General features: G+C 39.2%; 3 protein-coding genes across 3 annotated transcripts; 2 read left to right on the forward strand and 1 right to left on the reverse strand.

Annotated features, from left to right (window-relative positions):
* The first annotated feature begins 119 nt into the window (after positions 1 to 119).
* Positions 120 to 7,154, forward strand: LOC110375550 (diphosphoinositol polyphosphate phosphohydrolase 2). Its single transcript, XM_049852007.2, has 3 exons — positions 120 to 575; positions 660 to 815; positions 6,654 to 7,154. The coding sequence occupies exons 1-3, from the start codon at positions 477 to 479 to the stop codon at positions 6,867 to 6,869; spliced, it is 471 nt and encodes a 156-aa protein (XP_049707964.1). The 5' UTR covers positions 120 to 476; the 3' UTR covers positions 6,870 to 7,154.
* A 201-nt stretch (positions 7,155 to 7,355) lies between these two features.
* On the reverse strand, positions 7,356 to 13,645 carry Cc2d2a (Coiled-coil and C2 domain containing 2A). Its single transcript, XM_049851917.2, has 11 exons — positions 13,017 to 13,645; positions 11,041 to 12,870; positions 10,765 to 10,955; positions 10,489 to 10,609; positions 10,188 to 10,359; positions 8,749 to 9,360; positions 8,344 to 8,667; positions 8,201 to 8,278; positions 7,923 to 8,083; positions 7,667 to 7,784; positions 7,356 to 7,589 (listed from the first exon to the last, which is right to left on the reverse strand). Exons 1-11 carry the CDS (start codon positions 13,424 to 13,426, stop codon positions 7,404 to 7,406), a joined length of 4,203 nt encoding a protein of 1,400 aa, XP_049707874.2. The 5' UTR covers positions 13,427 to 13,645; the 3' UTR covers positions 7,356 to 7,403.
* A 193-nt stretch (positions 13,646 to 13,838) lies between these two features.
* Positions 13,839 to 20,368, forward strand: LOC110375547 (regulator of MON1-CCZ1 complex). The gene is made up of 12 exons (XM_049851935.2): positions 13,839 to 14,131; positions 14,327 to 14,697; positions 14,805 to 14,926; positions 15,329 to 15,450; positions 15,649 to 15,768; positions 15,914 to 16,046; positions 16,195 to 16,295; positions 16,438 to 16,595; positions 16,975 to 17,119; positions 17,944 to 18,186; positions 18,528 to 18,747; positions 19,690 to 20,368. Exons 1-12 carry the CDS (start codon positions 14,012 to 14,014, stop codon positions 19,773 to 19,775), a joined length of 1,941 nt encoding a protein of 646 aa, XP_049707892.2. The 5' UTR covers positions 13,839 to 14,011; the 3' UTR covers positions 19,776 to 20,368.
* Positions 20,369 to 21,140: the final 772 nt, after the last annotated feature.

Consider the following 21,140-nt stretch of genomic DNA (forward strand, 5'->3'; position numbering starts at 1 on the left):
TCAGTCAACAATGGAATAATTGACCTTGAATCCTGTATCCTTGAAAAAATATGCCCTTAGATTATCAAACAATAGCAACATTCGGGAAATAAAATCGAATTATAAGGCAATACCGTTTCCGACTTCCGGCTGTCAGCTGATAGACTCCCTATTGCTTTCCAAAAACTATTTCGATTTTCGCAAAGAAAGAATACGTCAGGCACCATTCAACATGGGCTTGAAATACGCGATCAAAAGCTAGTTTTAGCTGAAATATTGCTCTAATTGTAGCGTTATTGTTATTATAGTTTCATTTTACATGTACGTTGTGTAACTTTATTAGTAGAAAATGGATACGTTCAACATAGGATACTTCGGTTATGGCGTTTGTTGATCATTAAAAAATTACGTTCAGTTGATAGTTTTTCTTTATATTTGATGTCAGCTTTTCGTTTGTGATCGTCTGTTTAGTTCGTGTTTACGTGTTTAATGTAAAAATGGTGAAGGAGAAGCCTAATTCGATTCGGATTTACGACGACGAGGGATTTAGACGTCGCGCGGCGTGTATCTGCGTTCGTTCTGACGCCGAAACAGAGGTTAGCGTTGTATTTCTGTTGTTTCGGTGCGTCTAGAGCTGTGAACTGGTTGTAAAGCAGGTGTGTTTGCGTTGTGTTGTGTAGGTGCTCCTGGTGACATCGTCGCGACGGCCGGACAACTGGATCGTGCCCGGCGGCGGCGTCGAGCCCGAAGAGGAGCCCTCGGTGACCGCAATGCGCGAGGTGCTCGAGGAGGCCGGCGTCATCGGCAAACTCGGCCGATGTCTCGGAGTATTCGAGGTGAGCACAAACCAAACACCGAATACATGTTATTTACACGACGAAATGTCATTCGGAGGCTGTAAACCTGATGACAGTGTATATTCGAATGCCAAATCACAGCTGTGAGTATATGAAGCCATATAATAGTCATCCTAGCATGTTGTGGTAGTGATGAAACATATGGTAATGAGATGAAAGGTCAATTTCTCAGTTTATCTCACATGATATCTGAATTGTGACAGAACCTGTTACATCTGAGCTTAGTCACTAGTGTTTATATGATAATAACATTCTTGTATGACTTAAATAGATGAACTAATATGATATTTGCAACATTAATAGTCACCATACTTAGTCTGTTATTCAAGATTATAGGTTAATCCCGTAAATAGTGAATAAGCATGATACACATAAAATTCTTATATAGACTATGAAAGCTTACATCTTCATTTAGTTGTCCCAGAATTATTATCCAAAAAAATAACATTATTAACTAAAAAAAAGTATAAATAGGAGGATTTTTTTGTTAAAGGACTGTTCTATAGTTAAAATATTTAAAAGAATTTAGGCTAACTGGTATAGTGCGAATATAATAAATAATTTACCAATGCTGTCTCATATTGATAAAAATGAATTTTATTTCCCTAAGATTGAATTTTAAGAATTAATGTTTATTTTAAACCATTGGAAAGGCCTGTTTAGTTTTAGTGTTTAGAATTGTAAAAGAAAGTCAGAATTACTGGAACATTAGCAAACAAGATTTAAAGTAACGTTATCAATGGTTATTCATTGATAATTTTTTTTTTAGGGATTTCATAGTAGACAAGAAACTCATGCCGTCTTACCACAAAAACTTTTAAACGTCAGTTTAAGACTTGTCTAAAAAAATGACAGATTATGATGTTGACATATTGTTCATTTTGCAGCCACAATTTTTTTAGACAAGTGTAAAACAGATATTTATGTTTGTGTAAGGCCAATATGGTCTTGTCGTAGCCGTCTATAAGCCTAAAAAGAGATTGTTAGTACGGAAAAGGTGTAAATAATTTTGGTGAGGTGTGTAATTACACTGGTAGTAATAAAATGTATTTAAAAATAAAACTTATTTACGGAATGAATTTCTGCACTCCATTAAAATAGCTAATTGATGAGTAACACATTAACACGCATGAAAGTATTAATTATTTTATTTTCAGTTCCCGTGTTATTATAACGGGTGATTTTTTAAGAGGTTTAGGATTTGATTTTCAAAAAAAGCACAAAATACTTGAAAAATTTGATGAAATCTTTATTGGAATCGATGGAACGATCAATATAATTTAATGTTTGAAGATGATTTCATGCAAATGCTGGCCGCGGCTCCGGTTTAGATGGCTCATTCGCAAGGCCCAATTTCGGCACTCTCTCCAACATATCAGCCGGTATATTACGAATAAATGCTTCAATATTGGCTCCCAGTGCGTCAATCGTTGCTGGCTCCACAAAAAATAGTCCAAAGGCGTTAGATCACACGATCTAGGCGGCCAATTGACGAGCCCAAAACGTGAGTTAAACTGTTCACCGAAGCCTGCTCTCAATTAGGCCATTGTTTCGCGTGCCGTGTGGCATGTGGCACCGTCTTGTTGGTACCACGTGTCAGGCATGTCCAATTCTTCCACTTTGGGCAAAAAAAAAATCGCCAATCATCACACGGTAACGCCCGCCATTCACAGTAACATTTCGGCCATTGTCGTCTTTGATAGTAAAATTCAATAATTTGCAAGCGTTGTTCGTTCGTAAGTTGATTCATGGTTAAATTATAGACCATACTGAACAAGTTTCACAATGACACAAGACACGATTCACGCGTGATCTACCAAAAACAGTGTTGCCAAAAAGATACCAGCAAAAAAATCACCCTTTACAATAGATGTAAAATAAACAAAGTGGTCTGTAATAAACCTCCCTACGATACTAAAGGCTATCCTTGGATAAGTAAGCAAGCCCCTTACTAATTTTTGGATTTCTAATATGAATGAGGTAATGAGGTAAAGTTATATAAAACAAGACTAACAATAATGAAAAATCTGTCTACATCCTAATGTCCACAGCAATAAAGAATCATGATACAATATCAATAAAATACAATAGAAACTTCAATACATATCATCTATTAAATATTTAGTAAACAGAATTTATCTACCATTTATTTATCTCAAGTATGACTTTTCTATACATCGGTATTTTATTCAGTTACTCAAAAAGCAATAACAAAAAATTACCCATTGTTGCAATAACAAAAACAAGAGAGTACAAAAAACGGTAATGGAATTTATCAAAAAAACAATACTGTACATAAACATGTCTTTACATTTATTTCACAGTACCGTTTCTGTTTATAAACATATTACACAATAGGCCATTAGGAGTGGAGCCAAAGAAAGAGCTTGTATCTAACTCGTTCGAGGGTCGCACGCAAATTATTGATGCCTAATAAAATTTGGCTAATAAACCTACTTTACCCGAATCTCGTTAGGCGGGTATTTATGTAAGCATAGATTTATCTGGTTGCGGTTTTCATGCCCTACTTCTAAATATGGTAAATTAATTTCATGTACAAACTAATGATAACATTATTATCATATCGGCCGAAACGCTTCCTCAAACAAACTTTTTCCCATGGTGTCCCTACACTAGATAAAATGAATATAGGGCCAACAAATTCCAATTATTTTTATTACCGGACAGACCTCCAAGGTCGACAACAGGTGCTAGAATTCTAGCAACAGGCTTAGCTCATTTAATTATCGACAAAAGAACGGCACCCAGGCGGCAGGTGCAAACAATTGCATTCCACTATGCCTTGGCGCTACTTTCATTAATCACATTTTTTCTCTCTTCACGGACTACACTCATCAGAGGCGTCCGACGGTAAATCGTTATATCGTAACAAAAGCTACTGTTTCCAAGATTTTCTAGCAAACCCTGATCGATCAATCAGCCCCAGCGTGCTACGGGTTAACCTCGAAGCCTTTAAAATTCCGAGACTTAAGTAGGCCAATGTGGTTGGCATAGGCTTTAATAATAGGCACACTCTTTGCCATGTTTAGGTAATCTTCTCGTGTTTTTTTTAGCCCTAGATGTTCCAAATGCTTGCCTCAGTTCGCAGGAACTCCAATCGGATCCTCCGTGCATGTCCTATATTTGTTACCCATCGTCAACAACTTGCATTATAAAAACCTAATTGGTCATTCCCAAACAGTGTTCAAGTTCGATGCAACTCTTCTCCGTGAGAAAATAGATAGCATTACAACCCGTCAGTGTCCATATCAGTTTAATAACGTTGATAAAAGTAATTCTGTATCCTTCTTATGACGCACATGTGCAAAATATTGTCCAAACACGTTTCAGTCTCGTGTTCATGGCGCAAATGTCCATCAAAAGAAAGTGATTGAAGGGCGTATCAATCTGTGAATTATAAGCCGTGAAATCGTTAATAGCTTTATTGTTATCGTTGATGCAAATAAATACTTTGACTTTTATGCCAGAATCAGATTTAAGCCTTTCTTTTAATCTGCATTTAGTAATAACGTTTTAACAACCCTAACTTGTAATGTTGGTTATAGAGGTCTCGATGTTTCGATCACCACAATAACTGAAGGGGTTTTTGTTTTGTGTACAAAATGTTCCAACTTTGCTTAGCCAGTATAATTATCCAACAATACAAGGGACTTGCTAATAACTTGTTCTAAATAATACCGCTTCATCATAACAGAAAGTAAACACGTTATTGTTTACCCTATCTAAATTAGTTTCGCAGACAATGTAGCAGTTTGCTATGAAACGATCCGGTGTTTTATAAGGAAATGTTATGGCTTTATTATGGTGAACCAGTAGGATATTGGCGAATATTTCAACAATGACTCAATTTTATGATGTGTAGAATCTCCTTTTGACCCCATTTACCTCATAGTTTTAATTCTACCTCTCTGAACCCATAAATAGAAATTGCCAAGGTTCCCAAGTAAAAGTTGGATAGTTAGATACTTAGCAATTCAAACAAAATACAGCACGGAAGCCCATGACTAATTGTCAGACGGAACGATAAAAACTGTACTTTAGTATCGAATGTACTATATTTGTCTCAGAATTTGTCATAATCGGGCCGCATTTATTTTGAGTCCCCTTCTAAATCCAATGAATGTATTTCAAGGCCTGAGTCAGGGTTTAGACTTATCTAGACTAATAGAATTATAAACGAACTCCTATAACGTAAGATATGATTTTAAAATATATATTTTGGAAAATAGATAAAATGGACAACGGACCACATACTACATCACATTTTATTCAAATTCACGATCGATTATTTCTTAAAACGAAACTCGCCATTTGTATACCTACGAGAGGATGTTTTTAGGTTTCCACAAATTAATTTTCGTGAATACTGAAACTTACTCATAAACCTGTAAAAAGTATCAAATGCGATGGTCCCTGGAGCTGACGAGTGTCAAATAAAATAAATATTTGTTAGGAGTAAGTTTTAAATTACATATTTCGTCAATACTATAATTTCCGTAGTATAAATATTAGCCTGCCAGACAAGTTCCTGGGATGCCTTTCCGGGATACCTAACTCGGACATCTATTCAAGTCTCCCGATTTCTGAAAGCTAGTTCATTGCTTACAAAATTCAGTCTATCAAATGCTGCCAAACACAAATAGCTAAATCGCAGGCAATGAACTAAACCTCATTGTTTATTTTTCTTTGAATCATTACGGAAATGAATAAAACAATGAAATGTTCCAATTATAGATAAGAATGTTTATGAACGTCCAAAGACAATGTGCGCAACATTGGCGAGCTTTACGAATTTTATCCCTTGACTAACGGTCTATGAATTTCCCTGAGATAAGACTTGTTATTTACATTGTTACGTTCGACCGTTAATTCACCTTCGATATTACGGTAGTCGTTTTAATTTACTGGTACTTCTGTCACATTTATAACCAGTAAATTGCCATTATGAGTAAAATGGGTTGCTATATTATGTATTTACCAAAATTAAACTGTGAAACATTAGCTCTCTCTCAAGCTATTCCTCATCTTAAGTGATTAGGAGAGCTTGGCTAGTTAAGCTAGCCTGTTGCCTAGTGATAACCTTTATATATTATGTATACTCGTAAGGTTAATCTGTAGCTACATTCGAACCACAATAGCTTATGAATACTCAATCGCAAATATGAATAACATCGGTGGCATCCCGCTCGGATTATTTATACAATAAAGCTTATGATTTAACTCATCCAAGTGAACTCCTGACTTACTTATCACGCGTTAACCAGTGCCGCTAATTACGTAAGCAATTACTTTGTCATAAAATTAATTAAGATCGCTTGATTGGTTTTATTTACGTCATGCCGCAGTTCTATTGTTTACAAACTAGATTCGTTCGATATCAAGTACCAGCTGCTGTTTTTGTAGCACTTGGATCAAACAGGTTTCATTACTCGGAGAAAATAAGTGCGGTGACGTCATTTGATCCCCGACAATCGCTGTGCAAAGCTACCTGTGTGTAAAGTTACATTGGCTGGGCCTATGTCAAACATAGCCAGGGCCGCGCCGTGTGGGGGATCATGTTCTGCGGTCGTGGCCAGCGCTTTGTTCACTAAAATCGTACATAAAAGTCTCGTTATCTTTGTGAACTCTTTGAACCTAACGTGTTAGGCGAATGAATTACTCGATTCAATCTAAGCTTTATTGGCAAGATTTCTAATCTTGTATTGTATGTCTGAGATCTTTCAAATCTGTTCTTAAAGACGATCCAGATTTTAATCGCTGAGGATTTAGTTAAAGTTAGTGTTTGTTTAATTCCAGAACCGAGAGCACAAACACCGAACAGAAGTGTACGTGATGACGGTGACCCAGGAGCTGGCGGAGTGGGAGGACTCGCGGCTGATGGGTCGCAAGCGGCAGTGGTTCTCCATAGACGACGCGCTGGCGCAGCTGGCCCTGCACAAGCCCATCCAGCGCCACTACATCCAGCAGCTGCGCCGCTCCAAACAGAGCAAGCCCGACGACCCCGGCAGCTAGGCTCGGCTCGGCCGCTAGGTTAAGGCAGCCCGGAACTGAATCTAGCCGCGGCAGCGCGCTGCGTCGCGTTGGGCTTCAAACGACCGCGACCCCACAACACGTATAACATCTCCTTTTTTCTATTTTTACGTATATTTTTATACTACAATGGAATAAATGTTAATTTTATTTTGTTAGCATTAAAACGAAAAGACATACAAGCTCTATTTTTTATTTAAATTAAAATCTGGTTTTATAGTCCTGATGAAATGTTTAGTTTTAAAATAAACTTTTATATTGCTCTTCTGTAAAGTTTTTGTTTGGTGGACGGTGGTTACCCAAATATTTACCTTGCGAAGCGGCGCGGACTGATCCGCTTTTAGACTTCTGCGGAAACTGTTTGACGCATTTTATTATATTAATCAAATAGCTGGAAGTCAAAACACGTCAGTGTGTGACACAGGGTATGCACAATACCTGCATAGTCTTTCTAGAAAACAAGAGGTCGTCATTTTGTAAATCGGTTTATTTCACAAAAACACCACACTGACTTATCTACATTCTGCTAATGCTGGCGAGGAATACCCAGATACTAATGACATTATTAGGGTAGGCACACACCTCGACACCGAGCGCAAACTCCACATTAGGATCGTCTGTCAGGTGCAGGCCAGTAGACTTGACGGCTGATATCACCGATTTTGTGTTCACGTACGACATGTTTAGGGGGAAGCCAAATATCTGAAAAAACACTCAAGTTTGCAGTCTTGTAATATGAAAGTTATAAAAAAAGACTAGCTAGAGGTCTAAAGCCTTACCTTAAATGTCGCCATTAAGTGTTTCAGCTTCTGACTGAAGACTGGCTTAGGACCAGTCGGAAAGAATACCCAATACTCCCATTGTAGCAACATGTCGCGTAACAGCGTACTGCAATACCTGATATACATAGAATTACGGTAAAAATCAGAGACAGTATATGATTTGAGATTGAATTTACTGTCCATTTTCTCTCATTGTCGAGATTTATCTGTTTGCGTTAGTCCCATGATTACTTGACTAGAAAGTTCTTATTACCTGTTCCAAATAGTCTTCATGTGTGATCTCCACTTCTGAACCTTCATCTTAATCTTGTTCTCAAGAGCAACCCTCAACCCCTCCACACTCGGTGGGGGCGAGTAGAGCGTGCTATCTGTAACCACTGGCTGCTTCATCACGAACACACTTTTGTCAAACACCTGTGTAGTAAAATGGACCTTAAGATGAAAGCGTCAAGGTCGTTACTTGGATTCAAAATTTCATAAAACCACGACGTGTCTTTGCTTATAACTAGGCTGATCCATTTGTATACTTACAGCTTGCCATTCAGAAGACTTGGTGAAATCAAACCCCATATTTTCGCAATCTTGAGACGCTTGAACGTTGACCCATATCTGGAAAAGTTACATTCCATTATTCTGTTCAACTAATAAGTTTTCGCTGAAGAGCCTTTACTCACATTTTCGTTATCAAACACATAGTCGACAGTCTTCATGGGACAGCCGACGTCTCTAAGTTCATGACGTTCCCCACTGCTTGCGTCACACACATACCATGTGTACCCATCACCTTTGTTCAGAAACCCCCTGCTTCTGAACAGCTGATCACTTTCCAGTACTATCCTACGTGTTGTCAGGTCGTATTTAAATAGTACGAAGCTGCTCTGGCCTCGGGGAAGACCAAGACCTATTGCCACCCAGCATTTAATGCCGAGGTATATGAAGTAGCTCGCTAGGAGTATCGTGTGGTCTAGAGGTGAACCGTGAAGTACTTTTAGAAGTTCCTGTAAAATAAAACAAGCTTCTAGAGTTCATTTGCTTCGGTAGCAAAAATAACTACATGCAATATAATGAAATATACTAACGAGTCCCAACAATGTGACAGCATGAGTCTCCGTCACTTCATAGCTGGGGATCAAAGACACGTACCGCATACACGCATTCATCATTTTTGACAGGTTGTCTCCTTCGCGAGCGCTGTATATTGACTCCTTTTCCTCATGACTCATGCCATCAACATCCAGCTCTCTTTCTCTTCTCTTCCCGCTTGATGACGAACTCTTAGAAAACCCAGAAGACTTCGATATAGCCGAGTCTCCTCTCGGATTCTTGGGAATGAAGTCCTTTTCTGGCAAAGGTATTGGCTGTAGAAACTGCGTGACGCATTTGTTCCTACCCGCGCTATCTATAAAAGTCAACGAAATATTCCTCATCGGAAATTCGTTTGTGTATTCAGTTACGAAATTGTTCAAATGTTTGATCAAATAATCGTCTTCTATTGAGCTTGGTAGCGGCTGGTTATAAGCGTGCAATCCTCCCAAATGCGATAGGCTGGTCGTTATTTCTAATGTTATGAAAGTGGTGTGTTTTTTCATGAGTTGCGTTATTTCTGGGATTAGCGATGTTGACTCCTTCGTTTGGTGGGTTTCGTAACCAAACAAGAGCGGCGGGGTCGTGATCTTGAATGTGCCCCGGAGCTGGAAACGTGATCGTTACATGAACATCGGTTATGTCAATATTTGAGCTAACACAAATTGTATTTAGTTGGATAATTTGGCAACTCGCGCACGTGCTGCAGTCATCCAGTTGGCATGCTATCTATGTAAATGGGATAAGTAGTTGCCGTTAGATGCAAATACAGAGTTGAGCCAATAAGTCATGTGTGAATCTCTGGACCTAGGAATATCTCATCCAACTTTTCAAGTCATTAATCGTTTGGATTAGAGATCAAAGTTAACATAAACTAGTTGAAAAAAATTCGCACCTGTCAAATAGACTTGCTAAATATTCAAATGGATTTATGAGTACATTATTGAGTTGTGTGATTATCGTGCTATTCCTACGCCGTAGAATCCGGTGCATGTCAATAAGTCGTGTTGGATCGTACGTCAGCGACACGCCCATCGCGCCAGCTGGCGTCATCCGCGAATGCGTTGCCAGGACGTTACTCTCAATTACACTGGATTGAGCATGAATCACGCTTCCTCGCGACACTCTTAACGAGACTACAATCATCCTGTCTTTGATATGACACACCCCTCAGTTTAACTGTTATAAATAAGTCCATAACGAAAATAGGTCCTATCTGCTATCCTTGGTATAAACCTAAACTCGACGAGTTTTTTGCTGGAAAAGCGATGCCTGGCCTCTTGCATTCTAAAAATCCAGTTATCAGAGTTTGCTAGCCTGACAATTTTTGTGCAATTGCTGTCCTATTTCTCTTAGGTGTTTTCACACTTTCAGCCTCTTACTCAACTTCCGCCATTACATGGTTGTTTATTGTCCAGATTTCCAGAATACTTACCGTGCCCAGACTCAACACCGCATACAGCGGTACCTCCAAAGTCCCCAACCATTTGTTATAGTAGCGATAGTGAACGGTCTTGTTAGAATGTTCCTCTTCGGAGAAACCTTCCACTATGTTGGCTTTGTACTCGTCGTAGATGTTGATATGGACTGAAGATAAAGGCTCAAGTCTGGAAGTGATGAGCAATTATATTAGGATCTTTCCGCAGTTACCAAATTAATTATGCCTGTCTTAAGGTACTAGTAGTGTATACTATAGTGTTCTTGATGCAAATTGGCATCATTATTATGTTACTGACTTGGTATTGATTTTGAGGGTGTGATTCCAAGACGGATGACAGCCAATGGCGGTAACGGTCTGAGCAGATGTGCCTCTGTAGTTCACCCGAACGAAAGGCCTTAGAGATCGCACTTTGAAACCTGCAACAAAAACATACAAAGATCCGAATTGAGAACCTCCTCCTTTTTGAGAAGTCGATGAAAGAAAAGCCATTGTCCAGTAAATGAATCCTGAAGAAACTGGAGCATTGAGTCGTAATATTTTGTAACAGATAATAAGTAATTTCCAAAGTCACCTGCAATCATTTCATCATCTTCAGCTATCTCGTCAAGAACCGCAGCAGTTCGGTCAAGCAGATTGAAAGCTCTTATTACAGTCACATGAATCTCCTGATCTTTGCCCAAAGACTCCCTCAAAATCTGCTGTTTCGTAGAGTTTGAGGCCGTTGCAAGGACCCCTACGTTAGACTGGTTGGAAAATAAACTTCTGTAATGGAAAAATTAACAAGGAAAAGCTCAAATCAGATGATGGTCAAGAAAAAGGATAGGGGAAAAATTTTCATGGTACCGACCTGAAACTAAAATTAAATTCCTTAACGACATCTTTATGTGTCTTCTGAAGTAGATACTCGTTCAGACTTCGCAACATATTTCTGTTTAACTTTTGAACATACTTCGCTCCAATAAACCTTTGCAACTCGATAGGATCCATCTCCATTTCTGCGTTATTGAGATAGTCCATATCGAACTCCTTTTCGTTCGTCTTTTGGAGACAGTTCAGTTGATCTGTAGTTATTTGACTTGCGTGGAGTGGAACCAATTTCTTGTCGATACCAGTAAAACCTCCAATATTCCTCAAGTGAAGCAACTTCAGCCGTGTAATCTCTGGATTATTATCTTCCAGAGGAAAGGTGTCGTCATCTTGCACTTCCATTTGGCATAGTTTCGTAATTGTCTCTATCATATTTTCGTCAGTTACATCTTTCTCATATATTTTACTGATAACGTCTAATAATACGTCTAAATTCGGTTTCTCAATACCATGCAACAGTCTTTTAATTCTTTTCCCTAATTCCATTGAAGATTTAACAGCTTGAGACTTATTCTGATCTAGCTTGTCGTTCCAACCAACTTTCATGTTTATTTCGTAGTTCGTAAATAACTTTCCTTTGAATAAATTGCTACTTTTAAGTCTCACTTTATTTGCGTGAGCTATTTCTTTCATACTTACACCACTGCCTACATATTTCAAATTCGATTCAACTATTTCCTCGCGAATTAGACTTTCAGCCACAAATTCGGCATTTTCGTTGGTTTTTCTTACCTCTTGCAAAGTAATTGTAAAATCCGAAACCTTTGTACCATTTTCTAGTAAAACAATCCTTATACTTTTATTCTTTGCAAGAATCTGCACGGAGAAACTCTCGGTAAATTCCGCACAAAACATATCATCACTAGAATAATTTTCAGATTCGCATACAAAAACATCGTCCACATACATTAAAAAGTTATAATTAGTTTTCGGAAATCGCTGACCCTGCTGTTCAAAATCTGTTATAATAGATTCGTCTTTTTTCAGATACAATTCTACTGTACTTTTAGTTAAAACAGTATTAACGAACATTTCAACTTCGCTTTTTATTTTGTCTTCATCAAATTGTAATTTTGGCTTAGAAAGTTTTTTATCTGTATTTGTATTTTGCTCGTTCTTAGCTTCTTTATACTCCAAGTACCTAGTCACGAAGTCATATTCAATTTGGTCAAGAGTATCTGTATATTCTGTGTTGAATACATCATTCCATTCTTTCTCGTATTCAGTTTCATCTAAAATAATTTGATTTAACTCCAAATTGTAAGGTGTGTCAATACATTCACGCCTCTCTCTTAACATTTCTACATCTGCCCATAGCGATATTATTTTATGAGTGGCTTCTTTCTTTGCTTTGAGTGATTCTTTATATTTTTCTTTCAGCTTGAGTAACTTTTCTGTGTAATTTCTCAGTGTTTTATCGAACCGTACATCGTATTTTTTACTAGGACTAACTTTCATTAAATCTATCTTAAGGTTGTCTTTTGTATCTCTACTTACTTTAATGTCTTTAGCGAGATCTTTAAGAACTCTCTGAATATAAATGTATTCATTATAATATTCTACAACTTTGACACAAAGTAGTTTTTCTAATGTGAAGGAATGGTGATGTTTAGGTGTTATATTTTTTATTGTTATGTCTAAAAACTTGATGGAGTCATCTTTATCTCTTTCAGTGTGTTTGGCCACGACGTCATCGAATGCACGTGGTTCGACATATTCTACTGCAATCGGAGAGTCGTCAGACACAGCATTCTCCAGTATTCTTGGAAATATGGGGCTCAAGTAAGCAGCTTTGGCTTTAGGAGCCCACCTACAATGTATGAAAGTGAAATAAATGGTTTCATTATAATTGCAGTTACCTACTTGCAAAAATGATAAAGATTTATAAGATACCTTAAAGGGACATGTTATCAGGTAATTAGTTTAATTTTATTTTATTTGGTGAAAAAAACTTACCCGTTTTCAGCATCCACAATGAATGTTTTAGGTTTCTGAAATGGAGTGAATTTAGAATCCGTTCTCAAAAAACTATTTTGGCGTTCCTTAGAAACATCTACTAAAGACACCACATTGTCGGTCACCGGCACAACGGACGCGGCTATCTCTGAACTTATCAAGTCCATCAAATTAGATGGCTTATCTTTTTTCTTACCCTTTTTCTTCTTAAAATTTTTCTTAGGTTCCGTTTTAACATCTATCTGCGTAAAAAAATCATATTCATTCAAATGTTTCGGTGACTGTTTTGAAGAAAACGAAGTCTCAATATCATCAAGTGTCGTGTCTTGTTTTATCTCGTGATACTCTTGGATATCGTTCTCAAGGGAATCATCGGCAGTAAAATTACTCAGTTCTATATTTTCATTCATAATGTTATATTTTCTGTAGTATTTACAATCACGATATCACACTCTCGTTTGTTGTTACCGCCATTGGTTGCTGTGGAAACCTAATTTATGGTATTTTGTCTATAAGTAGCTATTGTAACTCTTTTTCATTACCTTTTTTTTTAATATTAGGTGTAACTTTACATTCGAATCAAGTTATAATTTGTATGTAACTTATTTTAAAAGAGCTTAAATGTAACGAAAGGTGTCACGAGGTGTTAGTCTGTCTGTAAGAAAATTTTATATTTGTGTAACTTTTTTATGTAGGTTTTATAATATTAAGGTGTAAACAATTGTTGGCTAACTTGAATAAATAAATTCAGTAAACTATGAAATACAAAATAATTAGTGTAGTAGAGTGCATAGTTTTAAATAAACACAACAACTCATATGAATGAAAGCCTCACATACCTAGCGAAAAGCCGTTAAGTTAGATCAGAATATTTTAATCCGACAGATGGCGAGGCATGACATTAACTGTCAGAAGATTATGTCACTGTCACCGTTTCACAACAAAGACGAAAGTTTTGTGAGTTAATTCAAACGAAAGTTTATTATGTTCAAAACATGGCACGATTTTGTTTAGATGGCAGCGACGAGTACTGTTTGGCTCTCTCCGACCAGCCAAAACGTTTTGACGCCGATAGTCCAGTCACGAATGTATTTTTCGACGACAGTAATGGACAGGTAATGACCATGAATTTTCTTGTTTCTATTACTAATTCGTATTCGGTCGTGATTAGTAGACCGTAATTAACTCTTAGATAATCCTATTATAATGTCAACAGCTTTGTCAATCATAAAAATCTTTTTAACCAGCTCAAAAGTCATTTTGAGGAACATTCTGTTATGACTAATACTTCACCATTTTTTGTTTTCTAGGTTTTTACAGTTAGATCTGGGGGCGTTACAGGCGTCACGGTCAATGGCATGGACGAATCAAAATCCACTTCATTCCGTATGGAAGACCGAGGACCAATAATATCAATAAAATTCTCACCAGATCTGAAAATACTTGCAATACAGAGAAACCAAGACACTCAGAATGCTACTGTAGAATTCGTGAACTTCAAAGACTTGGCCCCTACTAATGTTGAATACTCACACACATGTAAATGGAAGAATGCAAAGATATTGGGTTTTGTTTGGCCCAAAGTAAATGAGATTACCTTTATAACGGACCATGGCATTGAATTACTACAAGTTTTGCCAGAGAAGAAACAGTTGAAGAGTTTAAAAAACACTTCTTTCAGGTACAATACAACATAACTCTTTCCCTAACTACTGTCCCACAAACCAAATATACCTACAGAATAATAAATTTTTAGTCTCCTAAAGCCATTCTATTTATCTTTGGCAGCTGTGCATGGTTCTCATGGTGCTCTCAAAGCAACATCGTGCTGCTGGCCGGCAACAACGGGCTGCTGCTACAGCCCTTCTCTCTCAACAACTCCACCATCACCAAGCTGCAGAAACTAGAGTGTAAGGAAGGGTGTTTATTATGTTCTTACAAATTAAATATTAAACTGTGTGATTCATTGAACAGATTGTGGCTAAATAACAGTCACATAAATCAATCAAATATAAGGCCAAGGTCAGACAGGTGGTCAATCCATGTTAAACACTGGTACTACGCTGCATCGGGTTAGTCTTGAATCCCACCCTAACATAGTTAGGAAAAATCTAGAATTATGTAATTCATTAAACAGATTGCTATTTCTACAATAATTAAATGATACTACCTAATGATCAAGAACATTTGTTTTTATTTATTGATCCAAAGGTATATGTTAAGTACATGGCAGTGACCTGCCTTTTTCCACAGTTTTATGTAAGCAACCTAAAATGTAGGTGTGTAGCGTATAACATAAATACAAATTGTAGTGGAGGCTACAAGACCAGTAGTGGAGCGCGACGTGTTCATCCTGCGGCTGTGCGAGGCGACCTGGTGCGCCGTGTTCAGGCACGGACACTGTGCCACCGTCTCCGCTCCTGGACCCACTGAGGTAACTGACTTTGTTCAGTCTTACTACATCCAATAGACTTTTAATCCAGCTGCGAGAAATAGTTGGACCACACAAGGAGCCAATATTATTATGTGTATAAAATCCTCTATGATCCAAAAATGGAACTCTTAACATCATAGTATGTAAAGACCCTTCACAATACGGCTTTACTTCATCTAATAAACTAATGTTGACCAGGTATGGCTGATGCCCATCACGGGCCCTGCGGGCCTCCACAGCACACATGTGCTGAAGACAGGGCTGGTCGGCAGGTTCGCCGTCAACGTGGTCGACGATCTGATCGTCGTGCATCATCAGGTAACTATTATATTGCTTCCAGAAGGGTTTCAGATCATGATCTGATGATCATTGTAAGTTATAATTTTAAAATGGCTCAAAAGACAAAGGTAGGTCTGTAGCAAAGTGTTATGGCGCGAACAGTAACATTGACTTAACATTGCAGGCTTCCCAATCTTCTCAAATATTCGACATTATGGAGGAGTCGCGGGCGGAGAACAACTGCATCATACACATACCCGTCGTGCCCGGAGTCAGCATGAAGCCCGCGCTAGTCGGGGACATGCTCTGTCCTATGTGTATCCTTTTGAAAAAAATGTTATTGCAACTAGATAGAATTTTTTGGTGCGGTTTTTGTCGTGCTTTTTGACATTTACCTAAATGTTTACCTGCTGAAATTCTGTCGTTAACTTTTGAAGGCATAAATTGCCTTAACGCTACGCACAGACTCGGACACGTGGGTGGTGTTCCAGCCGGACTACATCATCGACGCGCGCCTCGGCTGTCTGTGGCGCGTGCGCCTCGTGCCCTCCGGACTGGCGCATGAGGTAACATATCCTCACTAACATGACGCACACACAGACTCGGACACGTGGGTGGTGTTCCAGCCGGACTACATACCGACATGTTATGCCCCGCAAAAACTTTTGGCCGAAAAGCATTTCAAATAAAAAAAAATTCGTGTTACAGCTCCCAAAAGATGAGCTAGCGAAGATAGTGGCCGTACTACTGCGGCGGACAGACGGACGAGACGCCATCTACCGGCTGCTCAACCAGCTCGTGACGCAGGCCGGCTGCTACCTCGCGCAGCTGTCGCACGTCTTCGACGAGATACACGCGCTCTACAGGTATGATGTACTGTCCCTGCTGGTGAACACAGTGCCAGTGCTGCTATCTACCGGCTGCTCAACCAGCTCGTGACGCAGGCCGGCTGCTACCTCGCGCAGCTGTCGCACGTCTTCGACGAGATACACGCGCTCTACAGGTATGATGTACTGTCCCTGCTGGTGAACACAGTGCCAGTGCTGCTATCTACCGGCTGCTCAACCAGCTCGTGACGCGTTGGTGGGGGGTTAAAGTCAGTAAATGTTCTTTCGACTAATACCATACCAACATAGATTGATAAGGATCACTGTAGCCAGTTCAAAGATTGTACTTTTAGGTCTTCTCTGAATTGTCCACTATTATTCTTGGTATTTGCCTAATGGTCTTCCCGTGATTTTCTAGAAAGTGGGCGGAACTAGAAGTGGCTCGAAACACGGCGGGTCAGTCCCCCGCGCCACAGCACACGCAGCAGTTCCGCGTGCTGGTGTCGCAGCCCGACGCCTGCGCGCTGCTGCAGCAGCACGCCGCCGACCAGTTCCTCGTGCAGGTGAGTGTAACACGGCGGGTCAGTCCCCCGCGCCACAGCACACGCAGCAGTTCCGCGTGCTGGTGTCGCAGCCCGACGCCTGCGCGCTGCTGCAGCAGCACGCCGCCGACCAGTTCCTCGTGCAGGTGAGTGTAACACGGCGGGTCAGTCCCCCGCGCCACAGCACACGCAGCAGTTCCGCGTGCTGGTGTCGCAGCCCGACGCCTGCGCGCTGCTGCAGCAGCACGCCGCCGACCAGTTCCTCGTGCAGGTGAGTGTAACACGGCGGGTCAGTCCCCCGCGCCACAGCACACGCAGCAGTTCCGCGTGCTGGTGTCGCAGCCGACGCCTGCGCGCTGCTGCAGCAGCACGCCGCCGACCAGTTCCTCGTGCAGGTGAGTGTAACACGGCGGGTCAGTCCCCCGCGCCACAGCACACGCAGCAGTTCCGCGTAATTAGGTGTGACGCTGTAACTTCATCTCATGGTCTTTAAATAAAGAAAACATTCATAGTCTGTCTTCTACATTGTTGTGTAGAAATAATGTATTTTCCCTCTTTTTCAGCCACTTTTGCAGGCTTTCTTGAAGTACTGATGAAATTTCCGTTACGAAGTCTTCAACTTTCAACTTCCTTATGAACTCTCCTTATGTACTCCCCTTATATACTCCTCTTATGTATTCCCCTTATATACTTTATTACATTCATTCTCATTAAGTTATAGACAAGTTTTGCTGTCATTTTAGCAACGTATTTTTTTCCTTTGTCAAGTTTTTATGGAACTTTTAAATGACTGAATAAATAAAAAGCTTGCTGACCGTCTTTTGAACTATTTCTCCCCCACACAGGTAGTAACAGCATACGTCGCTTCCCTCTGCCGCAACTCGCTGGTCATCCAACCAGTGACCTCTGAACTAATGGTCCGCGCACTTGTAACGCGGGGCAGTGCGGCACGGTTACGCGCGGCGCTGCGGCGCGGGGCGCTGGGAGATGCGAGGGCTCTCGCCTGCGCGCTGCTGTCGCTGGGGCATCTTGACCCTGCGGCTGCACAGCTGGCTTTGGATATGCTGTGGCGGTTGAAGGCTTATGAGGTGAGTTTAAGTTTATAAGGGCATCCTACGTGGCCAAATCTACGCCAATGAGAAGCGATCCGAAGCAAATTGTCGGATGTATGCTATGCCGCGTCATATAGGCCATTTTAAAAGAATTCGACCGTCTGTTGTTTTAGTTACTGTAATGGACGTTTTACCTTTTTACAATAGGTGTATCAGATTTAGATAGAGATTGTGATATTTGTGAATACATCTGCGTAAGGCAAATTAGTCATTTCCATAGAAGTCATTTTTCAATGCAGCGTTTTATTTATTTTTTATTTAATACACTATACTGTTAGCTGTATACTTTTACTGACAAAAAAATATTCTCTTACTAGGAAGTTGTAGAAGTCCTGCTGAGTTGGGAAGAGCCGGTAGGTGCCGCCGGGGCCGCGCGGCAGGCCGGCGCCACCTGGCTGTCCCTCCCGCCGCGCAAGCTGCTGGCGGCGGCGCGGGCGCATGCACAGGCTCACGGTAGGCCCACCGCCTTCACCGCGATATACCACGCGCTGCAGAACAGGAATGAGCGGACTAGAGGATCTCCACACTTCTTGAAAGGTAACTAGAAGTACTATTTAGTAAAATGTGTCAAGTGTCTCCCTACTATACTTGCTTAAGTACGCCTCTTACTAAATAGCTTATGTACTTCCTTATATAATCCCTTATGTCCTACTTCTATTGACTCCTTATCTACTCTCTCATGTTCTTCCTTATAAATATGTCCTCCACTTATGTACTAACCTACATACTCCCCTAATGTTACTTCCTTAAGTTCTTCTTTATTTACTTTCTTATGTTTTCTCCCATATACTCTCATTTCCCCCTATATTATCTCTAATGTACACCCCCTTAACTCCCTATTATATCTGAATTTATTGAAAGTGAACGAATGTGAGTTTTCAGCTACATCAAATGCCCACAACTTTTTTGTCAGCTGGATCCGCCGCTAGTGATAGCAATTTATAAAATCGGTCCAAACCAGTTTAGTAAAAAGAAAAACACATCATTATCATGGTGTTTACGTCAGTATCGAGCCGATAAGTTATCAACACCATTCGATGTCACATTAATGTCATGGGGTTGCTTCAGATAAACTCTGCTTTATGTACGCGATAAGCTACATGTTAACAAATGTGTTACTAGAACAATATGAATACTAGTTTTCGTACCCGGCGTGATTCGCACATGCAGGTAGATGAAACAGCATAACAAAGTTTTGGGCATGTTAATGCTCCTTCCAATAGTCTCGAAAGTTATTAAGAAGTATTTTTAGAAGTCTGTCTTCTACCTCCGTCTCTTTGGAGTTCTTTAAATGATTAGATATATGGGAGATCATTTATCGAAAGGGCGAACGAAAATCATGACATTAATAAGAATGTGAATTGTAAAGTTTGGGATAAAATATTGTGTGTAGGTGGGATTGTGGAGACAGCTACTAATCTAAGCTAAATAATAAAATGCTATATTGAATGATTGTATAACAACGAGGTATTGTTTCAGGGGAGCAATGCGACAGTTACGTGGAGTACTACAAGCAGATTACTTCTGAACCGCCAGAGAAGACAATCGCCCCGGATACTCAATGAGATTAACGATGTTCACTCATGTTAATAACTATAATCTTGTTTACACCTTTGTTAGAACCATTATTATCTTCAAATGGCGACATCATTAACGTGCAAGATTGTGTATGTATCAAAAATATATTATGCAGTTGGCGGTTCTCATGATGATTGCCACTCTAAACTCTAATATGTTGCCGAATAATCTCGATGTATCCTGCTTTGTTTTATTATTATTTATTTATATGTTTATATTCACTGTAATTTTTAATAGTGTTTAGTTGAATTCCTCGCATTTGTCCAATGGAATAAATACCTAATATATTTAATGGAAATTCATAATTTAAAATTAATATTACTTGTGTTAACATTTTCATAAAACTATGACAAAGATGGTATCTGCAAGAGTACACTATCTTTCATTGTTTATCATTAAAATTTTATAGGTGTAATAATTTTGACAAAATATGTATAATTATTATAACAATGTTTCTGTAATTAGTGGAAATTATTGTGTAAATTGTAAATACGTGAATGTTTGTAAAAATGTTGATTAGTTACCTAATTAAGTAATGCAATGTATATTTTGTTATGAATATAGACAAATGTTATTTTGAGTTATTTGTTTTACTTATTACTTAATTGATCGAAAGGTCGACCTTGTTAGCACTAATGACTCTTTTATTGTGTACGTCACACAATAAAAAGAAGTCGCGTACCTAACAATCTTATGGGCACACAAATTAAAACTGCGAATTACTGACTTTGTACTAAACGACAGGACAATAATCAACTTGACTTTCTTGGTTTCTGCTGGCGCTCGATTTTCCACCACTGCTTATAGTTATCTACATTTACTGATTTCCAAAGCTGAAGAAATTGCTAGCTTAAACGCGCTTGCGATAAAATCATTTTGCTGCAAGCATGCCTTGCCTTTCAAGGAAAACAGTTACCTGGGCAAATCTATGAAGTTTTTAGTCAAAGAAAAAGACAAGGAAATGTTTTTCACGTACCTGTCTTAATTCAACTCGTTAATACCTTAGTGATAGTCAAGGCCGCCGTTTAAAATATTTCGTGATGTTGTTTATCATAAGTAATGAGGGAGATTAGATACAGAAAATGTTATTACAGTTTCACGAAATTAATTTATGGGGAATTTTACAAGTTCATGGTGAATGTGCGTTACTTCATTTGGTGCGAAAAACTTCTTGGAGCTGAGGACTTTAAGAAATAGCTTACACTCCTGTAATCGCCACAGTTTATCAACACAATTAAATAAATTAAGTTACATAGGTACAGATCATATGAGGAATAACTTACCAACCTAGGACCACTGTAACTAACCAACTATTCCTACTTTACTACACTCATAGTTTGTTTAATTAACTT

The sequence above is a fragment of the Helicoverpa armigera genome, chromosome 11, assembly GCF_030705265.1.
Source record: "Helicoverpa armigera isolate CAAS_96S chromosome 11, ASM3070526v1, whole genome shotgun sequence".
NCBI classification, from domain to species: domain Eukaryota; kingdom Metazoa; phylum Arthropoda; class Insecta; order Lepidoptera; family Noctuidae; genus Helicoverpa; species Helicoverpa armigera.

Excerpts from the sequence above, each read along its gene's own strand:
- LOC110375550 (XM_049852007.2), top strand. The coding sequence starts at position 477 with ATGGTGAAGGAGAAGCCTAATTCGATTCGGATTTACGACGACGAGGGA. Across the intron at positions 576-659 it reads GTTCTGACGCCGAAACAGAG|GTGCTCCTGGTGACATCGTC; the intron begins GTTAGCGTTGTA and ends TGTGTTGTGTAG. Across the intron at positions 816-6,653 it reads GATGTCTCGGAGTATTCGAG|AACCGAGAGCACAAACACCG; the intron begins GTGAGCACAAAC and ends GTTTAATTCCAG.
- Cc2d2a (XM_049851917.2), bottom strand. The coding sequence starts at position 13,426 with ATGAATGAAAATATAGAACTGAGTAATTTTACTGCCGATGATTCCCTT. Across the intron at positions 8,084-8,200 it reads AGTCTTCTGAATGGCAAGCT|GTGTTTGACAAAAGTGTGTT; the intron begins GTAAGTATACAA and ends TTTACTACACAG. Across the intron at positions 7,785-7,922 it reads ATGAAGACTATTTGGAACAG|GTATTGCAGTACGCTGTTAC; the intron begins GTAATAAGAACT and ends TATGTATATCAG.
- LOC110375547 (XM_049851935.2), top strand. The coding sequence starts at position 14,012 with ATGGCACGATTTTGTTTAGATGGCAGCGACGAGTACTGTTTGGCTCTC. Across the intron at positions 14,698-14,804 it reads TTAAAAAACACTTCTTTCAG|CTGTGCATGGTTCTCATGGT; the intron begins GTACAATACAAC and ends TATCTTTGGCAG. Across the intron at positions 14,927-15,328 it reads CAAGCTGCAGAAACTAGAGT|TGGAGGCTACAAGACCAGTA; the intron begins GTAAGGAAGGGT and ends TACAAATTGTAG.